Source organism: Protopterus annectens, chromosome 2.part1 (assembly GCF_019279795.1).
Source record: "Protopterus annectens isolate FY-2018-M chromosome 2.part1, PAN1.0, whole genome shotgun sequence".
NCBI lineage: Eukaryota > Metazoa > Chordata > Ceratodontiformes > Protopteridae > Protopterus > Protopterus annectens.
In genome coordinates, this window is record NC_056729.1 from 105,087,029 (window position 1) to 105,099,480 (window position 12,452).

At 42.4% G+C, this 12,452-nt stretch overlaps 1 protein-coding gene across 12 annotated transcripts in view; it reads left to right on the forward strand.

The window, feature by feature from the left end:
• RAPGEF2 (Rap guanine nucleotide exchange factor 2) overlaps positions 1–12,452 on the forward strand; it is a 2,418,607-nt gene that overhangs the window by 2,299,122 nt on the left and 107,033 nt on the right. For 7 of the 12 annotated variants that reach the window (XM_044062055.1, XM_044062064.1, XM_044062056.1 and 4 more), the window contains one exon: positions 1,952–2,275. In XM_044062055.1, the coding sequence (XP_043917990.1) occupies positions 1,952–2,275 (324 nt within the window). The remainder of the gene's footprint in view (positions 1–1,951; positions 2,276–12,452) is intronic. The other 5 variants (XM_044062067.1, XM_044062063.1, XM_044062060.1 and 2 more) reach the window with 1 other exon arrangement.

Below are 12,452 nucleotides of genomic sequence, written 5' to 3' on the forward strand. Positions count from 1 at the left end.
GTTTTATAAAAATGATATTTCTGAATACATAATTTAAGAATTATTTTTGTAATTTTTAAAACTTGTAACTAAAGGTGTCTGTATTTTATTCAAACAAGTTTGTGGGTTGTACCAGACCTTTTATGCTACTGATAATACATTCATTAGCAAAAGAAGTGGTGTATTTCATACCTTAAAGACATTTTTATTGTCTTACTAATATTTCATTGCCTCTTGCTGTAACAGATAGTTGCTACTAAGTTATTTTATTATAAGCAACCATTTATTTTGTTTTGTGAGTATAAGAATACGCCCATTTGGTATGTGTGGTACCCTGTTTCATGCCTTTTTCCCAGACTATCAGCCAGTCTTGATAGGTAAAGTGTTTCATGTTATTTTTGCCTTATGCTAAACTCTGGATGAGAGAACTCCACTTTGCATGCTTCTGTAATTAGTCTGCCTTTCTATAAAAGCCTAGTGCATCCTGTTTATTTCATATTGTGTAACTTCTGCCATCAGCTTTCATTCTTTGCAGTCTGTTTTAGCTTTGCTGATTTGTTTTGATTTGGCTTGAGCTGTCTGCCTACATCACTGATGATGAATCATGCCTAAAACTGCTGTTACCGAAGGATTGGCCAATCTTTCATTTCTTGCTTGCAGCAAAATCCTTGCTTTACTTCCTTGGGAAATTGGGGACAGATTAAATTCTTTACATTTGTTTTTACTGTCTTTCTCCCTTTTTTAAGATGACTTCCATTTCCCTTAGTCTTTTGACTTTTCTTGGCATGCTTCAATATGCCGCTTCTGGTGTATATAGTTTATTTGCTTGCTGTGTAGTTGAGTTCTTTTAAATTGTTAAAAGTGTATTGTAAAGGTCAGTGGCTGGTCAAAACAACAGAAATAATGCTGGTTACACTCCTAAATCTAGAGTAAGATATGGTCAAAGCAGTCTGGCAGTCACAGTGAGCCAGTAAAGAAAATTATGTATAACCTAATCTATGCTTCATTCATCACTATTATGTAGCTGAATTACACAGGAATTTTGTGGCCGGTATTTGAAATTTACATTAGCTTCCTTCAGAGATACCCATTTCTGATTATTGTTGATCTGTCTCACTGTCTTAATTAGTACTTCAAATTTTAGTTCTTGACACATGTAGTGAACTTTGACATTTTAAAGAACAAAAATGTTTTTCAAATGAGTGGTATTTGTATCAGCAGGTATAGTCATCATCGCTTTAGTTTGTGACCATTCTTATACTGTGTGTTTGTTTTCCCCATTCCCATACCTTTACGTTTTTCCATGTTTCCGTTAACATTCCCTGTCAGACTTGTGTTTTCATGTCTTCCCATTCTCCAAGCCTGATGACCCATAGGTTTGGACAGATTGGTTGGGCGATGCAGTCTTTTATGTCCATGTTCTGTGTTTCATTGTTCTTTTAACACCAGAACTTCTATCACAAAACATCTTTAAAGGAGAAGCACAGAGGGCCACAGAGCTATCTGTTCTGCCTGACTGTTTGTTCAGCCTTTTTTTTATGTGGATATCTGTCTTAACTCTCTTGGTGGGCACCAGTTCAAGCATTCACAACGACAGCGCAAGACCAAAGTGCCTCTTATATCCGTATTCAGCTGCTGTGGTTTCCACTACTCCCTTGACTGTATAGTTGCAGTCAGGCATCATAATTTGTTCTGCTTCCCTGCCCAGAGGTTCAGAGAGGCCCATCAGGTAGAAAATCAGTGTTCACAGGGCCTTAATACACTCCGCTCCCTTTGTTTGATATGCCCATAATTACCTACAGTGCCAGCAGTTCCACAGACAATATGCTGTTAGACGCATCTGTTACCCCCATCACTTGTGAATAATTGGTGACGAGTTAAGTACATGTTGTTGTGTTCTTTCTTTTTTATGATTTGTCTGTTTTCCCTTTTTTTGTTGGATTCATATTTTAATTATTGTCTCTTATGATAGTGTATTGTGTTACTGCAGCACGAAAGGAAGGCAGGTATCGTGAGCCTCCGCCTACCCCCCCAGGATATGTAGGTATCCCTATTGCGGACTACACAGAAGGACCTGCTCATCCAGCCCGAAAACCTCCAGACTACAATGTTGCACTACAAAGATCTCGAATGGTGGGCCGCCCTTGTGAGCCCCATGGAGCATCAGCGACACAGCAGTCACAAACACAGCCAGCTAGTCGGACAGTTAATAAACCTCAGTGGCACAAACCAAATGAGTCTGACCCTCGACTAGTTCATTGTCAGTCACAAGGGTTCTCCACTGAAGAAGATGATGGTAATTTCCTTTGTGCATTTTTTTCTTTTCCTCTTTGCAAGCCACCTGCAACATTGCTATGTTTTAATTAGTGGTTCTTGTCTCCTTATGTGTGTTCCCACTCCTCTGTGTTATAGAAGGGTCCCAAACTACATTTTTTGGTGATAATGACTGGTGAACCATTTTTCACTTATTGACTCTTCTTTCAGTGCTGCCTTGTCAGTGTTTATTATATTTGTTAATTAGCTTAGATTGATTACTGTGTAATGGCTATTCACAGGAGTTGCCTATGAGATTACTGTTTTTCTCACACCTATTGTTTTAGGATTTTTACATGTACCAAATCTTTCTCATCATAACTTTAATTTATTTAATCATACCTATGTCCTGTTTATTTACCTGATAGTTCATACCTCCAAATAGTGTGTCCCCTGTCTGGTGTACTTACCAGGCTAATAAATACATGCAAGTAAGAGTCAGATCTTGGTCTGCAGGACTTTGGCCCTTTTATCCAGTGTTCGTTAACTATTGTATTGTTTATCATATGTTTGTGGGTTCACTGCTGCCAACAAATAACAAGAATTGCCTCATTTAGATTGTAGTATTCTAATTGTCCATGTTGTACATAAATAAGTTCCAGGATTTCCCACAGAACTTTTTCTTTAAATGCTAGAGAAAAACATTTTCAAGTATAACTTTTAAAGTAATGCCAGTCTTAGTTTGCCGTAGAATAGTTCTGTGTAAAAATCATGGGTGTTGCCTCAATTTTGTGGCTTAGAGAGAAAGCCCCGACTGTGACCCATAGGACCCAAGTTCCTTTAGCTGCTTTGGATGCTGGAAGGATTTGGGATAGGAAGTTCTGATGTGAGCAGCCAACACTGGCAGCTTCCATCCTATGGAGTGGGAGGGAAGCAACACAGCCTACTGTAGTGCTGCCCTCAGCATAAGTGTTGAGAGATCGCAGGAGCAGCTGCTTGGTAGGTGTGACTCTATAATGTATTTGAGCCAGGGGAGTTTCATGTATTTATAGAGGCATGCATCAGACCTTTCTAGGGCAGTAGTAAATGTAAAGAGAGGTTAGGTATGGAATAGGAGGCCTGCATAAGCAAAGGACTGCCTGCACCCTCACATCTGACTCTCGCTTCATTGGTGGGGAAAAATGAGCTAGCAAGGTTCTGGCCACGTACAGGGACCAGATGGACCATTGTGCTCTTGAGCTGGTTGGGCTACATATAGTCCTGGCTATCACCCCGTTTGTGGAAAAAATAGCTCATTTGGGTGTAGAGATGGACGCTTGAGTTATGGTGTAGTAGCAAGTCACACCCATAGCCCAGCTAATCACATCTACGTGGGTGTTGTCACTGTCAATGAAACATGCCTATGTGTACCAAAATAGAAATACAAAGTGGAGTGGAATGGCAGCCTTATAAATAATAATACATTTATTAATAACAGTTAAAAATTCATTCAAAAATGTAACAGCAGTCATGCTAGTAATAAGAGGAATAGCTGAAACAAATGCAGCTGAAATGCAAAGTTTTTTTAATGTCATCACAAACTCACCAATTCAAACATCCAAAAATGAAAGAAATGTATGCCATTAAAGAAAATCACTAATTGCATTTCTTACTTGGGTAGATGTCTTATTATTCAGATTTGTATATGGTATTTTGCATCTGTATGGATCCAGCTGGAGCTCAGACAGGTATGTACCACACTGAGGATTTTTCTTCCTGACAATTTCCCATTGCTACCTTTCTTGTATTTCACAAGAAAAAGTAATTGGATGTGATAAACAAATCCATTATGTAGACTACTACACTAGTCATCTGTTTTTGTCTGTGAGCAGAAAGTGAAACTAGGAATTGCAGCATCTGTCAAGGGTTCACACCCAGCATTTTTAGCAGTAGACTACATGCTCTGTGCTTATACCAGGACCATAAATGCTTTACTCTCTTAGTATGTTTAGCCATATCATCAGCAAGTCTGACCACCTCCTTTGAGCTCCCTTCTAAGAAAACACGGAGAGAAGAAATCACATGGCTATCTGGAAGATAACCAATAGTCCAACTAAGCACAGACCAAGTAGAATACAGGCGTAAGGTGCTGCACAAATGATGAGACCGTGATGTATACAAATAATACTTTATAAAATGTCCCAACACAGTATACACGTACTAGTGCCACATACGAGTTGCGAAACTCACAAAAATAACAGCACATACTTCCAGTAATCCAACAGTACTAAACACACTTTCTGGTATTCAAAACTCTCAAGTACAAAACCAAAATTCCAGCAGTCCGATAAATATCTGGAAGATACTATTCAGATGTCCCAGTCACCCAGATGGTTCAAAGCAACTGACTCTTTGAGGGTTTTTTGCAGCCCTCAGGCCAGCCATCCTCCTCTTCACATCAGTTCTCTGATGATGCCCCTTCAGTGGCTATCATGGCTGGGAACTAAGGCATATCTGTAAGGATTGACACTGCACAGGGGTCTTCCCAGACGTCTGTCATTTGGGGGAACAAAGATGAACTCTGGGTTAAGTATTACCAAAGGAGAAGGCAGAATTTGCAAGGCATTCATCTGAGATGGGTTTAAAGGTTTCTACACAGAGGTCTGACCTGCTGAACAGGTCTGAGTCCTTGTGACCAGATGTCCCTTTAAAAACAACACTGAAAATAAAACATTTCTCCTTCTCCAATTCCTAACCAGACTTCCTTTAAAAAGTCTACTGATGGGCCTTTTACACCCCCATCTCCTCATGTAGACTGTGAAGACTGGTTTAAACTGGCCCAGAACTTGTTCAAGGCCTAAAGGCTATGCAGCCTGCTTAACTAGGCCAAGAATAGCCCGGACCCACTTCCATCCCTGATAAAAGTAAGAAAGCGATATTCTGCTCTTGAAAAGGAAGACAAACGTCTGGACAGTGGCCAAGAATATCTAGACTATGCCTCCCAAATCTTATCTCTGCCACTTGGTTGTAAATCTGATGCAAAAGATACCTTGTTTTCTGACTCATTCCATGAAGAAATTTCCCTTATGAAAACTTTGACCCGAATGAAAGAATATTTTATATAGGAAGGCAGAGAAAGTTAAGATAGTCCGATATTTTGAGCTATTGCAAATGTAAGCCAGTGGTGATGTCTATGTTGTGTGCCATGGAGGATGCCTTTTTGTTGGCATACCAGGCCACTGATTCCCAACCCCTGTCCTCCTAAATGCTAGACATATTGTACATGGTGCAAGACACCCACAAGTATAGGTTCATAGGTTCATACTAGGCTATCTGCCCTAGGGCATTTATAAGCCTAGCCAGAGTGTGTTTGGCTTTCACCACCCATTTTAAAATAATTTTGCTATGCCCTTTTTCGAGGTTAGTATACTGTGCCTCTGTCTAACAGTGACACAGAAGTGGTACCCGGGGTAAACCTACGATCTCCCATCCACTCATCAAGATTCCTCTTGAAGAGAGTCAGTGAGGGACTGTGCCTAACCTGGACTGGGATTTTATTCCAGAGTGAAGGGAGCCTCTGGGTTATGAATCTGTCCCTCCAGCATGTCCTATTTATTTCAGTGCTGAGGTTCAAGTCTCTCAACCACGTAGCTCGATGGGATTTGGATTTTCTGAGGTGCAGCATGTCCATTAATTCCAGGTTGGACATGGCTTTATACATCAGGCACAGATCGCCTCTGAGCAGGCGGTATGCCACTGAGTAGAGCTGGAGTTTCTTTAACCGGGCAGCATATGGCATCTGTTTGAGCCCTTTGATCCTCTTGGTGAGGTACTTTTGGGGTCTTTCCAGTTGATGCAGGTGTCTGGTAAGGTACATCCCAAAAGGGGCATTGTACTCAATTATGGGCCTGATGAGGGATGAGTAAAGAGGCACGATGACCTCCCTGATCTAGATGTGAATCCCTTCATGATTAGGTGGGCTATATAAAATGTTTTTCTAACCACTTTGGCCACATGGTTGTCAAATGAGAGATTGCTATCAACTTGGGTCCCCAGGTCCCTAATTACTTCTTCTGTACTTAATGGATTACCACCTATGTGGTAATTTGTGGGCACTTTGTTTTTGCCAAAGGGGATGACTATACACTTTTTGGCGTTTAGCTTGAGGCCATGGCTCTGGCACCAGTTGTCTGTTTCTATGAGGCCCTTTTGGAGGATGCTTGTGTCGGCTGGAGTGTCGATTATGTCACCCAGTTTGCAGTCATCTGCAAACTTGGTCAGCCACAGTCCTTCCGTGTTGGCCTGTATCTCTGAGAAATATATACCGAACAAGAGAGGTCCCAGGACTGAGCCGTGTGGGACGCCACTTGTAACTGGTTTGGAGTCTGACATGGCTTCAGCAATTCTAACCATGTGGGTTCTGTCCTTGAGCCAGTTTGCAACCCATCTAGTGACATAGGGGTTTATATTTAAGCTGGTGAGCTTATCTATAATGCCCGAGTGGGGTATTGTATCGAAGACTTTTGCGAGGTCCAGGTAGGCTGTATGGACCACCTTCCCCTCGTCAATGGCCTTAGTGACTGTTTCATAGAAATCAACCAGGTTTAAGAGGCAGGATCTGCCCTTAACAAAGCCAAACTGGGTAGGATCCAGTGTTTGTAGGTCCCCAATATCTTTATTTATGAGGTCCATGATGATCCTTTCCATAGCTTTGCAGACCAAGCTAGTCAGGCTTATGGGGCGATAGTTTCCAGGATCCGTTGAGGCACCACCTTTGTGGAGAGGGACCACTGTTGCTGTACACCACTCATTGGGTACATATCCTGTAGTAAGGCTGAGATTGAACAGTAGTTTTATGTTTGGGTTTAGCTCTTCTTGGAGTTCATGTAGGACGCAGCCCGGGACACCATCTGGTCCCATTGATGCTGTGTTTTTTGCTTTGGAGATGGCAGCTCTTATTTGAGCATCTGAGATGTCAGGGGGGCAGCACTCTGCTGGGATAGATATTTGCCCTTTTGGTGAGTGGGGGGGGGGGGAGTTTGCGCTGAACCTGTCAGCCAGGATGTTGGCAATGTCTGTGGGTTTGGTGTATTTTTTGTCATTTTGGACTAATTCTGAGCATATCTGGGAATTCCCACCCAGGTTCCTAACATAATTAAAGAAAGCCTTGTGATTATCCTTAGTGTCCTGTGCAATTTTTCTCTCGAAGCTGGCCTTAGACGATTTTATGAGTGCCCGTAGTTTTTTGCTAATACTGATCAGAGATGCCTTCCCTTTTTGGGATTTTGCTCTATCATGTAGTAGCTTCCTCCTAATATTGTATAGTTTGTTTATGGCTGGGGTCCACCAGACAGGAACGTCTGCCTTTGGAGGATTGGGACTTGGTTTTATTTGGGACTGCATGATCCATGCATTCCTGAAGGTGTTCATAGAATGCGTTCATAAAAGATTCTGAGGTCTGGGCCATATTTTCCACAGGCCCAGGGGCTTTGAAGGATTCCACCTCGGTTTTGAGTCGTGTGAAATTTGCATTAGAGGAGTTTTTCACTGTGGTTTTCAGGGCAGGGGGTGAGTCGGGATGTGAATATCCAGTGAGATTAGTTTATGGTCTGATCTTACCAATGAGGGATACACTACTGGTCTGGAGCATAGAGTCCCCATGTTGGTAATGATCAGGTCCAGTATGTTTTCCCCTCTTGTGGGAGTGGTAACAAGTTGTTCCATAGCATTTGAGTTTATAAATTCTAGGAACCTTTGGGCTAGGGTGTTGGAGCTAGAGTAATGCTCCCAGTCTATGTTTGGGTAGTTGAAGTCGCCCAATATAATGGTGTTTGGAGAGACCTTCATATTTTCCAGTGTTCTCAGGAAGGCCGAGTGGGGTTCCTGGGTTTGGGAGGGTGGTCTGTAGCAGGCTATAAACTGGAAGGCAGTTTTACCCACTGTTAGTTGCACATGGATAGTCTCTGATGCTTCGTGCTGTGCCACCAACCTGGAGGTGTGGGTATCTTTGACGAATATTGATACTCCCCCTCCTTTTGTGGTTCGGTCCAAGTATTGGGGCCGAAAAGCATGGTATGAGGTATAACCTGGTGTTGGGGTGCTCTCGGGAGCCTTGAACCAGGTTTCTGTTACTGCAGAGATATCGATGTTCTCCATGCTAAGGAGAGTTTCGAGTGCGTGCATCTTGAGGTTTAGACTTCTGGCATTGAGTAGCATTACTCTTAGTTTCTTATCCCTTGTGATACCTATGGAGGTGGGTTTGTCTTTTGAGCCTTACCTAAAAAAGGCACTATGGGGGTAGCAAGAGCCTTTGCCAATATCCGAAAGCCCAGGGGTGACAGGTGCAAGCCGTCCCTAGCGAAGCATCCTGTCTTGTGGAGCATGTCATCCCAGGCTAACAGGCATTGAATCCCCTTTGAATGACACCAATACTTAAGCCAATTGTTGAAATTGATCATCTTGTCTTCATATTGTGGCATCATTCTTGGTGAGGGTAAGATGCTACTCAAGGTCAGGGTCATACTGGCCTGGTCTACATGCTCAGAGAGCTCCTCTATGTCTCTCTTCATGTAGTCCAGGGAGGTACGTCTCGGGTCATTTACACCAGCGTGGGCAATGACTGAGTTATATTTGTACTTGCCTTGGAGTGACCTGCATGCTTATGTTATGTGGCGGATCCTAGCGCCTGACAGGCAGCTCACCGTGACCTTCTCCTTGTTCAGCCTGGTGAGCGGGACGTCAGTGTGCCTGACGATAGAGTCACCTATTACAAGTGTATCAGGTGTGTTGTTTAGCCTTAAGGGCTGTGACTGTTCGGCACACTGGCTTTGTGAGCTATGTGTTGTACGTGTTTTGTTTTGGGGTAGCGGTTGCTTGGGTGTCTGCTTTGGAGGTCTCTGCTGCTTAGGCAGATTTTTATTTAGAGCCTCTGAGTATGTTTTTGTGTGTTTATGTGTTTGGTTTGCTGTCGTGGTAGGTCTATGTGAGACTGGAATTGTAGTGAGTGTGGTTTCCTTCTCCTCCTGACTGGTTACGCCAGTACTGAGTTGAGAGAGCTTAGCCTCCAGTATGGCTATATGGTTGCATCTCCCACATGTGTTGGAATTTGTTGGGAGGAGGAGAGGGTTGTCTGTGTACATGAGGCAGTTGTAACATTGCCTCAAGATTCCCAGATTCACCAGCTGGACCGGAGAGGAGATTGACAACTGACCTTTGGACATGCTAGAATAGTATTGGGAATTCCTTTATAATTGAAAAAAAAAGGGCTAATGGGGAACAAGGTACTCAAGGGGAGTTTGTGAGGGTGTAGTGCTTTTAATTTTTTAGTGCTGACTTATATAATTGCTTTAGTGGGCAAGTGCCAGGTAACTCTGCAAAAACACAGTGGCTAACTCTGCAATTAGTCTCTTTGGTTTGTAACATGGGCTCAAAGATAATTCTTTACCCAGTGTTACAGAAAGCAGAGCATTGGATAAGTTTGTTATAAAGTTTATACTTCAGCTTTCTTGTCCTTTAGGGCAATAAGTTGCCAAACCCATATGGCAAGATTCATCTTGACTCTCCTGGAGCATATGTGCTAAATGATTGGGGAGTTCTTGGAAAAGAAACTTTGGGCTAATTTGCTGGAGCTGTTTCAGACAACTGTACAAGTGAGCAAACACTCTAACATGTGTCAATATAATGCTGTAGATGTAGCATCTACAGCCATGGTCTCTGTCTCTATTATAAGAGAAGGCATGCCTGGCTAAGGTTGTAACCCCTACCTGAAATGCTGCATTGGATAAGCATTTGCTATTTGGGAAATCCACTGTTGAAAGTGTTTAAGAAATTGCATGAAAGCGGTAAAAACTTTTTCATTTCCCTATGCCATCATTAATATTTATTTATTCATTCATTTATTCAATTAATTCATTCATTAACCAGATAGGTCCACTGGTTTAAAGACCTTTTTTAACATGATATGGGCCAGTAGGCAACAGCAGCACAGGTTCAAGAAAGGAACTACCTCTATAAATATGGACTCTTAGGAGAAAGCTTTAGTTTAAAAAATTAAGGAGAAGTAACAACAGAAGAAAGTCACGCGGGTCCAATTTTCGGAGAGCGCAGTCATGACAACATGATGATCCCTCCCTCCCTCCTCTCCTTCTCGGTCCTATCCTGGCTCTCCATCTCTTGCAACCTTCAAAAAGTATCACAGCAGCCTCATGGATTCTAAGCATCATGAAAGGAAGATATAGATCAGTTTAAATTGGAGAGTCCCTTTTGTACAAGAAGGACCAGCCAGCTTATCATGACAGAGACATTAGATCTTGCTTAGGAGTATTTTCTTAGGATCTCAATGTCCAGGAGACTTGGACAGCCTGAGAGAGGAGACTACACATCACTGCTGAGGAGATGCTTGTTGTAGTTCAGAATATAAGGGCCCTAAAGCAACTTCAGCGGGACTCTGAAAATCAGTGACAGAGACAGTACCACTGTTCTGTGATGCGTCATCAGTCAGAGGGGGAAAACATCTTGTCAGCTCTACAGACTACCTGTGGGCAGTGTGAATAGTGTGAAAACTGTCAGTAGAACACAACATTTGTCTCAGAGTGATTTATATCCTCACAGAACTAAATATAGTAACAGACAAGCTGATGAGGACAAAGGCAGATCCACACAAGCAGATTATAAACTGAGTAGTATCCCTACAAATAGTACACAGTTAGACTGCCCCACAGATGGGCTTTTTGCATCACCAGAAAATAAAGAAACTGCCTCAGTTCTGTTCAAGGAATCCATGCAAATGAGCCTGTGCAACAGATGCATTCTCCATAGCATTTACAGGGATGTATTTCTATGTCTTCTCTTTGATTCCCAGGGTAATCTACATGGTGAATAAGGGCAGACCCAAAATAATCCTAATAACATCATTCTTATCCACATAGCAGTGGGTTTTCCAGTTCAGGGAGGGGGTGGAAAGTCAGTGCCAACTGCTATCCCTGAAGGTGGACCGACTGACACAGTACAGGAGGTCAGTCATATACTTGAATCTCTGGACTCTGCAACTCTCAGCATGGATAGCAATGTTCTAATAATTTTTAGGCAGCTGTGCTCTTTGGACAAACCTGATCAGGGAAGCAATGAAAACTACCATTGGGAAATCTCATGTGCCCAAATGGAAGAGATTTTTCTTTTGGTGCTAAGGTAATGGCCAGGATCTAACCAGTGTAGGGGTTTCCCAGGTCCTTCAGTACTTCAATTAACTTCTTAAAGCTGGATTGGTATATAGCTGTGTTGAAGTCCATCTGTCTGCCATCTCTGCCTGCTTTCCCCTGGCACCATCTCTGGCTAGTTGCCTCCAAGTCAAACCGTTCTTTAGGGGGGGGGGTCCCCCACATAAGGTCACCGAGAGAGAGAGTGTGTTATCCCTTGGAACCTTAACTATGTTCTGAAATGTTGATGGTCACCCTTTGAGCCAACAGTTTCCTTGCCAATAAATTCCTGACTTGGAAGATAGTCTTGTTGGTGGCACTTAACTCGATTGAGTGCCTAAACATCAGGCTTTTATGTGCATCCCAGCCTTTCTGGTCTTCCATAATGAAAGAGTGAGTATTTCAAGTAATCCTTCCATCAAGCCTAACTAGAATCAGAATTTAGTCTAAACTAGTTTATTCAACTTTCCACCTTCTTTCCTTACCCATAGAAATGGGAAGAAATCCTCCACTTCCTGGCTGGGCACATAAATTGTGCCTAGAGAGGACAAAAAAATTTTAGGAACAAACTAGTTGATCATTTTTCTGGTAGAGAAGAAAAAGGGACAACTGGTGTAAAAGCAAACAGTCTCCAAGTGGTGTTTTCACTGTATTCATTTGTAACAGCAAAGAACAGCAACAAGTAGCACAGTTAAGGCCAACATTAACAAGTCGTCATTACTGGAACGTTTATGTAGGGTATAGATTCCCATTTTGCATTAGAATCTGCAACTTGATGGTAATCTGACCACACATTTACCAAACACTATGACTTAAACATTCAGTCCAAGGACAGGACTGTCTTTGCCAGGGTGGACCTGCAAGGGTTCCTCAAGAATGGACACCCCTCTGTCTCCAGCACCCAGTCTGCCTAAACTGTGAGAATCTTCCCAGATGTAAGGAAAATTGCAGCAGTAATGTAATGAAGAACAGAGTACAACTGTGTAGGTAACATGTCATAATAGTAGATGTTCAAATACATCACTGTTGCTGTACTGTCTCCCACCC